Here is a 14533-nt window from a genome sequence, read left to right as displayed (position 1 = left end):
AGTGACATTAATTAAACACGAATGAATATGGAATTTTAAAAAATTAAAATAATAATAATATATATTTTGAGTCGGTATTTGTAGTGTCCAAATACCCATCCATGGCTAACTAGAGTAGGTTAAAAATGTAGAATTTTATTAGGTTGTTATCATTTGGTTATTTGGTAGTTAAGGTTAATTATACTGGGTATAAGATTGGAATGTGTGAGTAATTTAAATAATTAACGCTATGGGTAATGAATAGATTTGTTATGCTACGGACTCTATCCTACAAATTACTGCGGACTTTGCCATGTCATTTTAATTTTAATTTTAATTTTTTAAATGCAATATTTTCTCTTTCTTAATTGTTTTCTTCTTCTTCTCGCTGTAACGAAACGCTCACCGCGCCGACTGGACACGATCGTGCCGGATTTCGGATTGGACGCTGCCGACTGGACGCTCGCGACTGGACACTGCCGACTGGACGCTGCCGACTGGACGCGATCGTGCTGACTGGATGCGATCGTGCCGACTGGACGCTGCCGACTGGACGAGATCGCGGCCAGATTCCAGCGCGATCGTGGCCGGATTCCGGACGCGATCACGACTGGACGTGATCGCGCCAGATTCCGTCCGCGATCGCGCCGGAATCCGGCCGCGATCACGCCGGAATCTGGCGCGATCACGTCCAGTCGCGAGAGTCCAGTACGTCGCGATAGAGGTCGGATTCCGGACGCTATCCCCGACGGGTTCACCTTCTGGTCTATAGTATGGGTGTCTCCAGGCGGCCGGAGGCCGCCGGCGGTGGGCAGATGGCCGGTGGTAGGGCGTGTGGCGGGCGCGCGAGGAGGCGCGGTGGAACGCGACCGTGCCGGCGGTGGGCGGGTGGGCGGCGGTGGGCGATGGGCGGGTGGCCAGCGGCGAGGCTGGCACGATGGCCGCCTGGCATCTGGATTGATCCTGGCTGGAATCCGACGTGATCGCGGCTGGAATCCGATCACGGTCAGACCCCGCCCGGCGGTGGGCGGGTGGGTGGGTGGGCGGCGGTGGGCGATGGGCGGGTGGCCGGGGGCGAGGCTGGCACGATGGCCGCCTGGCACGATGGTCGTCTGGCTTGGCACACGAACGGTGTTCGTGGTTTCGGCAACGAGAGAAAAAAAAGGAAAAGTTGCATTTAAAAAATTAAAATTAAAATTAAAATGACATGGCAAAGTCCGTAGCAATCCGTAGGATAGAGTCCGTAGCGTAACAAAACTCGGGTAATAAATATATCATATCAACTATGGAAATTACACTTCGAACCAATAATTTTGAATAATAATTGAAATTATTAAGTTAATCACTTGAGAAATATTCCGTAGATAATAGTATTGTTGAAGGTATCATATTCAATTAATATAATTAATAATGAAATCAACCATATTAATTGCTTTGTTAGTATTATAAATAATAATACCTTTCAAATATCAAATATTATTAGCTTTACCATTATTATGAAAAACATGTACGTATCCCGTGATAGTTTTGATGTGGTCAATCAAGTTAAGTTAGGTCTTGTGTATTTGATCCTTGTGTCTAAGTTGTTGGTACCCCAAGGTAGTTTTAATATGATCAAACAAGTTAAGTTAGGTCATGTTGTGCTTAACTGTGTATTTAAGTATATAGGAACGTAGGAGCACAAGACGTCGAGACGCAGCTAGCGAGAAGGACGACACAGGAGAGAGCCGACGGGCTTGGTGTGTCTGAGGGACGAGGTGCCGAGGAAGAGTACACCGCCGAACGAGAAGGGAGCGCGCGGTGTTTCCGAGGGACGAGAAGCTAGAGCGGAAGATTGCTCAAGGAGCAAAAGACGTAGCTGTCCGAGGGACGAAAAGCTGTGGAAGAGTACACTGGCGGACGAAAATGAAGCAAGCAACGATTTCGAGGGATGAGAAGCTAGAGCAGAAGTTTGCTCGAGAAGGCCAGAAGTTAGGTTCGGGTGAGTCCTATTCCGAATGGCTGAAATCACCCAAACGAGCGGAGCTGGAGCGGAAGACCCAGACCGAAGTGAGCGGACCTGAAAGAGGCCCAGACCAAAAGTCAGCAAAAGACTGACTTCTGATGCCCAGGGTGCCCGGATCAGTCCGGGGCGCCCGGAGTAGGTCGGGGCGCCTGGACTAGTCTGGGCCGCCCGGAACCCATCTTTTATCCAGATTGACGTGGCTTTTAATCATTGCATTGGGGATAGATTTCTATCCCATTCTAGGCGCCTGGAACCCTTCCAAGTGCCCCGAGCAGGGTTATATAAATGGCTCTGCTCCCAAAAGTTAAGAAGAATAAGAAACTGTGAAACAACACTTGTAAGCTTTTAGTTTTCTGTTTAGCTCTTTGATTCTTTGATGTCATTGTTATAAAGAGACTTCTCCGCCTGAAGGAGAAATTAATGCGCTTTACTTCCTTGGATTAACAACCTCCCCGGTTATAACCAAAAAAATTCTTGGTGCCTCTGTCTTTTAGCTCCTTTATTATACTTATACAAGTGTTAGATTTATAAAACTGTAAATCCGAGAAAGGTATTTTTGTTTTGTTTTTATGTAGGGGCTATCACCCCCAATCTAGCCGGCCGCCAAGGGTCTTAACAAGTGGTATCAGAGCCAAAATGCTTTAGGAGGACTAACCGTCGAACGAAGCACACGAGATGGCCGGACCAAGTATCTACCCACCAGTATTTTTTGAGGGGGAGTTCGCTTTTTGGAAATGTCAGATGGAGGTATATTTTAAAACCGATTTTAATATTTCACTAACAATTAAGTATGGTTTTGATATGCCCAAAATCAAAGAAGGAAAAGAAATTGAGAAGCATCGATGGATTGAAAAGCAACGCAACGACTTCATGGCTAACGGTAAGGCTGAGTTCCACCTTCTGAGCATTCTTCCTGCCCAGGATGTGGATAGAATCGGCAATTATGAGAATGTAAAAGAACTTTAGGAAAAGTTCTTAAAGCTCTATAAAGAACAAAAAGTAGTCAGATCCAACTTCTCGATGAACTCCGAGTCATTATCGGAAGCAGAAAATGAGGAAATTGTCGAAACTGCTCTCATAGTCGAGTACCTACCTGAAGATAAAGAAAGTTCTTCAGAAATGAGCATTGAGAGCATCAATGAAAGGGGAGCAACGTCGGAGGAATGCAGCTCTATAGGGGGAGCATCAAAAGTCAACAATGTAAGTTAGGTACGGTCTCTACCTCCTGACCAATTGTTTTAATTTGATAAAAATATTGTCGAAAGATTCTTATAAATCAGAAAAAGAAAATAAAAAATTATTAATAGAGAATAATGAGTTAAAAGGAACTCTAGCAACAGGTTATCGATTAGAGGATTTTGACAAACTAAAAACAGAAAATGAAATGTTAAAGGAACATACACAAACTTTAAAAATTTCTACGCGTTTAAAATTCTCTGCTTCGAATTTTAGAAATTATTATAGACTAAAATAGAAATTTAAATATCATAATAGGCCAATTATAAAATTGTCAAAAATCTAAAAAAAATTCTTATTAATCCGGTAGAAAGGAATCTATTTTGGATTCCAAGATCATGCTTGTATTTTTTACAATTATTTTTTTTTTAAACTACAAAATTCCTTTTGAGTTTAATTATTATTTGAAATTAATTTGATCCCAAATTTTTTAAGAAAGATGAATTCAATATTTATCTATAGAAAAATCTTAATATTTGAATTTTATTATTCAAAATTTTCAAGAGTTATCCCTGCTAACTAGGAAAACTTTTCTGAAAATTTTTGGGTTATTTATCTAAATAAAATTTTTTTAAAGAATTTTTAAATTATAAATCTTGAAAATGTATTTTCTTTTGTCAAAATGTCTGCTCTATATATTTTTAAGCAAATATTTCAAGATTTCCAAAATTGTTTTAAGGCTTTCAATTTCAATTTTTTTTCTCTTACACTTGTGTTTTAGATTCACCAAATTTTTTAAGTCATTTTAACCTTAATAATTCAGAATTTTGTTTGTTAAAATTCTTGACAAGTTAGCCTTGAACTTTTGAAGTACCCCACTTTTTTATGTGATTAAAGGGGGAGAAGGGAAGATTAAGTCTAGTGGGAGGTAGTTTAAACTTTTTCAATTTTTACACTTTATTACAAAATTTATTGCTTTTACTTTATATTGGTTTACCCTAACTTAACTTGGGTTGCTCACATCAAAAGGGGGGAGATTGTTGGTACCCCAAGATAGTTTTGATGTGATCAAACAAGTTAAGTTATGTCCTGTTGTATTTAATCTTGTGTCTTAGTGTACAGGAACTTAGGAGCACAGGGCGTCGAGTGAAAGACGTAGCTAGCGAGAAGGACGGCACGGGAGAGAGCCGAAGGGCTTGGTGCGTCTAAGGGACGAGGTGCTACGGAAGAGTACATCGGCAGATGAGAAGGGAGCGAGCGATGTCTCCGAGGGACGAGAAGTCAGAATGGAATATTGGTCGAGGAGCAAAAGACGCAGCTATCCGAGGGACGAAAAGCTGTGGAAGAGTATGCTGGCGGACGAGAAGGAAGCAAGCAGCGATTTCGAGGGACAAGAAGTCGGAGTGAAAGTTTGCTTGAGAAGGTCGGAAGTTGGGTTCGGGTGAGCCCTATTTCGGATGGCCGAAATCACCCAAGCAAGCGGAGCCAGAGCGGAAGACCCGGACTGAGGCGAGCGGAACCGAAGAAGGAGGCCTGGACCAAAAGTCAACAAAAGGCTGACTTCTGATGCCCGGGGTGCCCAGACCAATCCGGGGCGCTCGGACCAGGTTGGGGCGTCTAGATTAGTCCGTGGCTACCGGAGGAGGTCGGGGCGCCCGGACCAGTCTGAGGCACCCGGTACCATTCTGGACACCCGGAACTCAACTTTTATTCAGATCGATGTGGCTTTTGACCGTTGCATCGGGGATAAATTTCTATCCCATTCTAGGTGTCTGGAATGCTTCCAGGTGCCTAGAATGCTTCCAGGCACTTGGAACGCTTCCAAGCGTTCCGAGCAGGGTTATATAAGCAGCTCTGCTCCCAAAAGCTAAAAAGAATAAGAAACTATGAAACAACACTTGTACGCTTTTAGTTTTCTGTTTAGCTCTCTGATATTGTGCTGTCATTGTTGTAAAGAGGCTTCTTCGCCTGAAGAAAAAATTAGTGCACTTTATTTTTTTTGGATTAACAACCTCCCCGGTTGTAACCAAGTAAATTCTTGATGCCTCTGTCTTTTAGTTTCTTTATTATACTTATGAAAGTGTTAGATTTATAAACATATAAATCTGAGAAAGGTCTTTTTGTTTTGTTTTTGTGCATGTGCTATTCACCCCCCTCCAACCGGCCGCCAAGGGTCTTAACATAAGTGTGCAGGAGTTTAGGAACACAAGAAGTCAAGCGGAAGATATAGTTAGAGAGAATGATGGCATGGAAGATTACACCGGTAGACGAGAAGGACGTGCGCAACGATCGAGGGATGAGAAGCCTGGGAGGAAGTCTGCTTGAAGAGAAGGCCGAAAGATGGGTCTAGGTGAACCCAATTCCGAATGGACAAAATCACCTAGGCCATCGGAGCAGCTGAAGAGCAAACGGGGAGTTGCAGAACTGTTGGAGGCGCCTCCATTGATGTTGGAGGCACCCCCATGCCTTTCTGTGGGAGGCGCCTCCAATAGTATTAGAGGCGCCCTCGCACCTTTTTGGTGGAAGACGCCTTCAACCCCTTGGAGGGGCCTTAGACTGGGCGAATAGCAATCGTTAGCGAAGATAGAGTTTTATCTTCGCACGGATAAAACTTATCTGATGGAAGGCGCCTTGGACCATCTTGGAGACGCCTACCAGTTTCGGATAGAATTTTCCAAAGGCTATAAAAAGACCCATGGACCTAGGAAATATTCAACTTCTATGTTAACTTTCCTAGTCATTTCTGAGCTGTCGACGTGTGTAAAAGTCTTCTCTTCCTTTAACGAAGCAGATCTTTTAGTGCTTTTTGACGCCTTGGATTAACAATCACCTAGGTTGTAACTAAGTAAATCGTTGGCATTTTACCTACGCTTTTTAAGTTATTGTTTCTCTTATTATTGTTATTTTAATTGTCGTACTAATCAAATCAAAAGAACGAGAAGGGGTTATTTGTTTTGTAGGCCATTCACTCCCCCCCCCCTCTTGTCGGACCCGTTATACCAATAATTTGTGTCAGAGCCAGAACGTCTCAAAAGGACTAACCGCCAACTGAAGCACTGAGACAATAGTCGGATTGATCATCTACCTGCTAAAGTTCGAGGGGGATTTCGCGGCATGGAAAAAACACATGGAGATATTTTTCAAAATAGATTTTGAATTACTCTTAATTATTAAATATGATTTTGTAGCTTCCAAGGACTAACAAAGAGTCGAAAAAGAAGAGTATCGGTGGACCAAAAAGGATCAAGCTGACTTCGTAGCGAACGGACCAGCTAAGTTCCACCTGCTATGCATTCTTCCACACCAGGAAGTCAATCCGATCAGAGATTACGAATTAGCAAAGGAACTTTAGGAGAAGTTTTTGGAGCTACACGAAGGAATGTCATAAGCAAAGATCGCAAGACGGGACCTGCTCCAGAACCAACTGACAAACCTCTGAATGGAAGAAGGCAAAACAGTTGTACATATACACCCAAGAATCAAAGAACTCATTGTTGGGACCGTTGGCCAGCTAGAATGGGGGTTAAATAGTCTTACGAAAATAAAACACAACCCTTCTCGAACTTTCAACAGAACACTTGCATAAATAAATTAACTAAATAGAAAGTAAAAGAAGAGGCAAAGGGTTTTTACTTGGTTACAACCGGGGAGGTTATTAATCCAAGGAAAGTATCGCACTAGTATCTCCTTCAGGCGGAGAAGCCTCTTATAGCAGTGAAAGCGCAAAAAACAGAAGTTAAACTAACAAGGAAGCGCACAAGTGTTGGAATATAAAATTTTTGAGATGATGAAAGCTTCCAGACCAAGACTGTATTTATAGCCTTGGTCGGGGCGCCTGGAGGCACCTGGGAGGGGATAAACTTTTATCCCCTTCACAACAGATCGCGTTTGACGTGATCTTGGTCAAAAGTCAATCCTGGACACCCGGAATGGTTCCGGGCGCCCAGACCAAAAAAGTCAACAAAGTTGACTTTTGGTTCGGGCCTCTCTGCTCCGGTGTTGCTCGCCTCGGTCCGGGTCTTCCTCTCCGGCTCCGCTCACTTGAGTGATTTTAACCAATCAAAATAAGCCTCACCCGAACCCAATTTCGGCCTTCTCAAGCAATCTTCCGCTCCGGCTTCTCGTCCCTCGGAAACACCGCGCGTCACCTTCTCGTCCGCCCACGTACTCTTCCGCAACGCCTCGTACAGACGCACTGAACCCGTCGGCTCCCTCCTGTGTCGTCCTTCTCGCTAACTGCGTCTTTTGCTCGACTCCCTGTGCTCCTAAGCTCCTGCACACTTAGACACAAGGTTAAAACACCACAGGACCTAACTAAACTTGTTGATCACACCAAAACAACCTTGGGGTTCCAACAATCTCTCCCTTTTTAATGTGAGCAACTCAAGTTAAGTTAGGGTAAATAGACATAAAAATAAAATAACTAATATTGCAATAAAGTACAAAAGGATAGAAAAATTGTAAAAATAAATTGGTCTACCTCCCCCTAGACTTATATTTTTTTCTTCTCCCCCTTTGATCACATAAAAAAATGAGGTTCCAAGAAAAATCTAAGGGTTAAAACTTAGAAAATTTTGAAAATTATTTCAATGATTTTTAGAAAATATTTCTAAGTGAAAGAAGATCTCAAAAAAATTTTCTAAGTTAGAAGATCTCAAAAAAAATTCTAAGTTAAAAAAAAATCTAAGTTAAAAAGTCTTGCATGAAAATATATTTTGAAAATTTTCTAAGTTTTTGCAAGAAAAATTATTTTTAAAAATTTTTCTAAGCAAAATAATTTTTTTTTAATTTCCAAAAGATATTTTAAAGACTTTCTAAAGTATTATTTAATTTTAACTTTAAAGCTTTATCAGAAAGTTAATTGAACATTTCATTTCAATATTTTGACTTCCAGACAATGGCGAGCCACTAGACCTTCTTGGTTATTGGAGCAATAACCACTTTCTTAGACAAAGCCTCATAAAGAAATTAACTGTTTAATTTTCTCACTGAAAGCGCTAAATTTAATTAATAGTTCAAGTTAAACAAGACTTTGGAACTCAATATAAGTTTCAACCTACTGAATTAACTAAAAATTTCTTAGGGGCATACCTTTTTAAAATATTTCTAATTTGTCCCTCGTGATATCTAAAATACCAATTTAAACTGTTGTATTTTCTAAAATTTGTATTATGGAAACATGCATGAATTTTTAAAGAATCTATTTGTCTTTTAAAATTTTCATTTTCTAACTTTAATTTGTCTAATTCTTCTAATGGGTAAGACTTATCTAGAATTACTTTTAAATTTTTAATTTCCTTTTCTAACTTACAGCAGTCTTTAGTTAACAATTTAACAAACTTAAAGAGTTTATCGGGAGGAAGAGATCGTACCTGACTTACCTTGTCAATCTCGTTATCCGTGCCTCCTCCTGAGCTATTGCTTTCTTCCAAAGTATCTCCCCTTTCATCGATGCTCTCGATGCTCATTTCAGAAGAGCTTGAATCACAGTCGTCGTCTTGATGACTTGCCATTAATGCAAGTCCGGACAAAACCTCGACTTCCGATTCGGACGACGTATCGTCCCACATCGCCTTTAAGACCTTGCACTTTTGGACAGGCTTCTTACCTTTGTCTTTATCCTTGTTCCTTAGCTTGGGGCAGTTGTCCTTGACATGGCTTTCTTTGTTGCAATGGTAGCAGCGGATCGTCCTTTTCTTTCTACCCTGCGGATGGTTAGTATTTCTAGACTTACATAGTTTCTTAAAACGTCTTACCATCATAACCATTTCCTCGTCGTCAAGAGAAGACTCTGACTCAGGTTCGTCTCTCGATGCTTTGAGGGCAACGTTGTGCTTGGACTCCTTCGTACCTGCACATCTTGATTCATGCACTTCAAATGTTGAGAATAATTATTTCAAAGTAATTTTTTCTAAGTCTTTAGAAATATAAAAGGCATCTACTAGTGATGCCCATTTTGTATTTCTAGGAAAAGAATTTAGTACGTACCTTAGCGAATCTCGGTTACTTACCTTTTCTCCGAGATTTGAAAGTTCGGTGATAAGCTCTTTAACTTTTGAGTGCAGATGCGCAGTTGGTTTGTCTTCTCCAAGTCACAGGTTAGTGAGCTGGTTGCGAAGTAGATCCCATCTTGCGAGCTTGGCTTCAGACGTCCCTTCATGTAGCTCAAGGAACTTCTTCCAAAGTTCCTTCGCGGAGTCGTAGTTGCCGATTCGGTTGACTTCTTGTGGCAGACGAACGCTCAACAGATGGTACTTTGCTTTACCATTTGTCACGTAGTCGGCCTGCTCTTTTTTTATCCATTGATATTTCTCTTTACCTTCTGGTGCTGTAAAATCGAATTTCATAATTAACAATAACTCAAAATCCGTTTTAAAGAATACTTGCATTCGCTTTTTCCAAATAGCGAATTCCCCTTCGAACTTCGACGGGTATATGCTTAGTCCGGCCATCGTCTTTGCTTCGATCGACGGTTAGTCCTCCTGAAGCGTCCTCGCTCTGATACCACTTATTGGGACCGCTGGCCGACTAGAAGGGGGGGTCGAATAGCTCTACGAAAATTAAACACAACCCTTCTCGAACTTTCAACAGAACATTTGCATAAATAAATTAACTAAACAGAAAGTAAAAGAAGAGGCAAAGGGTTTTTACTTGGTTACAACCAGGGAGGTTGTTAATCCAAGGAAAGTGTCGCACTAGTATCTCCTTCAGGCAGAGAAGCCTCTTACAACAGTGAAAGCGTAAAAAACAGAAGCTAAACTAACAAGGAAGCGCACAAGTGTTGGAATACAGAATTCTTGAGAAGATGAAAAGCTTTTAGACCAAGGCTGTATTTATAGTCTTAGTCGGGGTGACTGGAAGGGTTCCAGGCACCTGGGAGGGGATAAACTTTTATCCCCTTCGCAACGGATCACGTTTGACGCGATCCCGGTCAAAAGTCAATCCCGAGCGCCCGTAAAGGTTCCGGACGCCCAGACTAGTAAAGTCAACAAAGTTGACTTTTGGTCCGGGCCCCTCAACACCGGTGCTGCTCGCCTCGGTCCGGGTCTTCCGCTCTAGTTTCGCTCGCTTGGGTGATTTCAGCCAACCGAAATAAGGCTCACCCGAACCCAATTTCGGCCTTCTTGAGCAACCTTCCGCTTCGGCTTCTCGTCCTTCGAAAACGTTGCGCGCCTCCTTCTCGTCCGCCAGCGTACTCTTCCGCAGCGCCTCGTACCTCAGACGCACCGAACCCGTCAGCTCCCTCCCGTGTCGTCCTTCTCTCTAGCTGCGTCTTTTGCTCGACTCCCTGTACTCCTAAGCTCCTGCACACTTAGACACAAGGTTAAAACACGACAGGACTTAACTTAACTTGTTGATCACACTAAAACAACCTTGGGATTCTAACACTCATCACTAGACTCACGAATCTAGGAGAAAAGGTAACTAATCCAGATTTATTAAAGTACACTTTCAATGCATTTCCTTGGACACCCGAGTGGACATCTATAATTGACTCATTTTATATATCTAAAGACCTCGAAGTTTGTTCATTAGAAAATCGGTTTTCCACTTTTGAACTTCACAAATCAAAATGTGTAGGCCTACGAACCAAAGAAGAAAAGACAACCCACACCATAACACTAAATGCTAACATAAAAGGCGAACTAGATCCAGACTCTGAAGAATCAATCGACGAAGATAAAGCAAATTATTGGTAAGAAAATTTAATAAGTTTATTAAATCTAATAAAGTTAATAAGTCGTAGGCTAAAAAACACTTTTGGAATAAAAGGAAGGTTCGATGTTATAACTGTCAAGAAGAAGGGCACATCAAGGATGACTTCCCTAAACTAAAGAAGAAGGAGAAAGACAAGAGCAACAGATCAACAAAAACAAAGCACAAGAACTTGAAAGTTATGTGGGATAAATTTTCATCCTCCGAGTCCGAGAACAAAGTTTACGCTGAACTAGCCCTAATGGCCGACCACTAGAGAGACGTCGAAAGTTCCTAGAGATGAGCATCGACGAAGGGGGAGGATCTTTAGAGGAAAGCTACGATAAAGGGGGAGTTTCAAAACACGAGGTAAGTGAGGTACGTGCACTTTCTCCTAAACAATATTTTCAATTTATTAAAATGCTTTCAAAAAATATAATACAACTACAAAAAGATAATGCTAGGTCAAAATTGAACTTAGCAAATTTATGCCTATCAGATATATTTGATAACTTAAAATTAGTAAATGAAAAATTGAAAGTGCAAATAGAAAAATTAAAAAATGACCATGCATGTTCAAACAATTTATAAAAATCAATATTTAGAAATGTTAATCCCGGGTAGCTTCTTGAGTATGCAAACTGATCGTCGAGGCTAGTGTTCGACACTATCTCCGTAAACGATATTGCTCCACTACGGTGCTTAACAGATTGTTGCAATTCGTTCCCAAGATACAACGACGACGAACGTCTCGGAATCGTAGCACTCCGACTTCCGAGACCAGCGAACCTTCTAGTAGACTTCTTGGACTCTTGAATGCACAAGATGAGATGAATGCTTGAGGAAGAGAAGAGAGGATTGAGTGGAAATTCCATCATCTGGAGGGTTCTATTTATACTGAAAGAAGAGGTTGAGTGTCCTTTGGGTGAGTGGATGTGTTCCTTGGGCTGGATCGATCTAGATCATCCATTCTGAAGGGTTGTAACCCTTCACCAAGCCCACTTCAATCTCATCCATCAGATCTGAGGAGTTGTGACCCTCAGATCCCGCCTATTGTCATCGGCCATCAGATCTGGATCCATTGATTCGATGCTTCAGATCAAGTCTCATCCCAAGCCGTCAGATCGTTACTCTTTGCGATCCAACGCTCTAGATCGCATCACAAGCGATCCATTATACCTATTTGATCAACGTTGATCAACGGTAGCCATCCATTCCCTAAGTCAACTGTCCAGTCATCTCCCTTTGCCCACGAGGATGCCGCATAGGTACTGCCACGTCAGGTACGAGCCTGGCACGTCACCCGAGTGCCACGTAGGCACTGCAATGTCACTTGGAGCATAAATTTAAGCTCCTCAATGCGTACGTGCGAAGTGCAAAGTGCGCATACAAAGCGCCCATTGCGCACGTGCGCACGTGGCGGGTGGCGGGCTTACAGGTGCGAGCACCTGCTCGCCCTGGGCTAAGGGAGCACCTGTCCTTTTATTTTTGTGTTAACTCCATTAACACATCTTCATTAATAAGTAGAGAACACACATCGAGAATTTCCGATGTGGGACTATTCTCCCATGCACTTTATTAATGAATAATAAATGTTATTTTGGGCCGATTTTAAACATTAATTTCTCATTCACCCTTAATCGGTTTTGAGCAAATTAATAGTCTAAATCTATCTACGCGAATCGTAGATTTCAATTTTGAAGTCAATTACGACTTTCAACAATTGATGGCTTCCTTCCTCAAAATCGTTTTGGTCCATTTAAGGCCCCAATATCCAACAATCCCCCACATGAATGGAAATTAATGCAATGCGTGTATGCATGCTGACACTTTACAAGAGTCCAATCACTGCATCGGGAGAGGTAGCTTGTGGCTTTGAACCTTCCGTAGTGAAATGCTATCGAGTATACTAGGTTGCGCAGTGAACGTGATGTCTTGAACTGCTCAGCTGTTGGTGTATACTTAGACAATAACACCCACACAGAGATCTATCTCACCTACTTTAGGTTCTCATGGTTGGTTCCGTTTCGGCCATGGATACCATCTTGGATTCATGAGTGTTTCATTGAAGCGGCCTGTCTTCACACTCACATAGGTGACACTTCTATCAAGAGTATCCTACCATACTCCACCTTATCAGGTATAGAAGTCACTAAAAGCATAAGCTTAACCTCACTACATGAGGTAGGACAGCACAAATTCATCCTAGGATTGGGATAGAGATAAACTATCTAATGTGCTGGACCACAACTTCTGTAACTTCGTTGTCCCATTGAACCAAGATCTTGGGAACTCCAGTCAACAAGGTTGGGTTACCGCTACAATCGTTTTCAGTTGTAGATTTTTAATCTCATTCCTCTTGATGAGCAATATACTTGATCTCGACTCAACCCCTTCGTTAGAGGATCTGTCAAATTATCTTTGGACTTAACATAGTCGATTGCAATCACTCCATTCGGGATCAACTACCTAATGGTATTATGTCTACGACGTATATGTCGTGACTTCCCATTATACATATTACTCTGTGCCCTTCCAATCGCCGATTGACTATCACAGTGGATTAGTACGGTAGACACAGGTTTCATCCAGCTCAGAATATCTTCCAAGAAATTCTACAGTCATTCAGCTTCCTCAGCTGCTTTGTCTAGTGCTATAAACTCAGATTCCATAGTTGACCGAGCAATTCAAGTCTGCTTAGTGGATTTCCAAGATACTGCTCCCCCACTGATCGTGAATACATATCCACTAGTGGATTTGGAGTCTTTTGTATCTGATATCCAATTAGCATCACAATATCCTTCCAACACAGCGGGATATTTTCCATAATGTAATCCATAGTTCATAGTATATTTCAAAGATCTGAGAACTCGCATCAATGTTTTCCAATGGGTGTCGTTTGGATTACTCGTAAAACGACTCAGTTTGTTGACCGTACAGGCAATATCTGAACGTGTGCAGTTTGTGAGATACATCAAACTGCCTATTATCCGAGAATATTCCAACTGCGATATGGTCTCACCATGGTTTTTCGCTAGGTGTTGACTTAGATCCATAGGTGTTTTCACTGTAGAGAGATCGTACGCATTGAATTTTTTCAATACAGATTCTACATAATGGGATTGTGTTAAAACTATCCCTTCTGATGTCCTGAGAATTTTAATTCCCAATATAACATCTGCTTGACCCATATCTTTCATATCAAAATTTCTGGTCAACATTTTCTTTGTAGTCATGATTACATCATGATTACTGTCCATTATTAGCATGTCGTCTACGTATAGACAGACAATTACATAGCCTTCAGGTGTGTTTTTGACATAAATGCATTTGTCACATTCATTTATTCTGAATTCGTTTGACAACATTACTTTGTCAATTTTTTCGTGCCATTGTTTAGGCGCTTGCTTAAATCCGTACAACGACTTAACAAGTCGACACACCTTTTTCTCATTTCCAGGAGCCATGAACCCTTCGGGTTGCTCCATATAAATTTCTTCTTCCAACTCACCATTTAAGAACGCAGTCTTAACATCCATTTGATGTATTTCAAGGTCATACAGTGCTGCAATGGCTATTAGCACTCGTATGGACGTAATCCTTGTCACCGGTGAGTATGTATCGAAGTAATTAAGGCCTTCCTCTTGCTTGTACCCTTGGCTACAAGTCTGGCCTTAT

At 41.6% G+C, this 14533-nt stretch overlaps 1 protein-coding gene across 1 annotated transcript; it reads right to left on the bottom strand.

The window, feature by feature from the left end:
* Positions 1 to 381: 381 nt before the first annotated feature.
* Positions 382 to 8609, bottom strand: LOC122053454 (atherin-like). Its single transcript, XM_042615506.1, has 2 exons — positions 8542 to 8609; positions 382 to 1075 (listed from the first exon to the last, which is right to left on the bottom strand). Exons 1-2 carry the CDS (start codon positions 8607 to 8609, stop codon positions 382 to 384), a joined length of 762 nt encoding a protein of 253 aa, XP_042471440.1.
* Between the last annotated feature and the right edge of the window lie 5924 nt (positions 8610 to 14533).

Source organism: Zingiber officinale, chromosome 3A, assembly GCF_018446385.1.
Source record: "Zingiber officinale cultivar Zhangliang chromosome 3A, Zo_v1.1, whole genome shotgun sequence".
Taxonomy (NCBI): Eukaryota; Viridiplantae; Streptophyta; class Magnoliopsida; order Zingiberales; family Zingiberaceae; genus Zingiber; species Zingiber officinale.
This window is presented reverse-complemented; position numbering and strand designations above follow the sequence as displayed.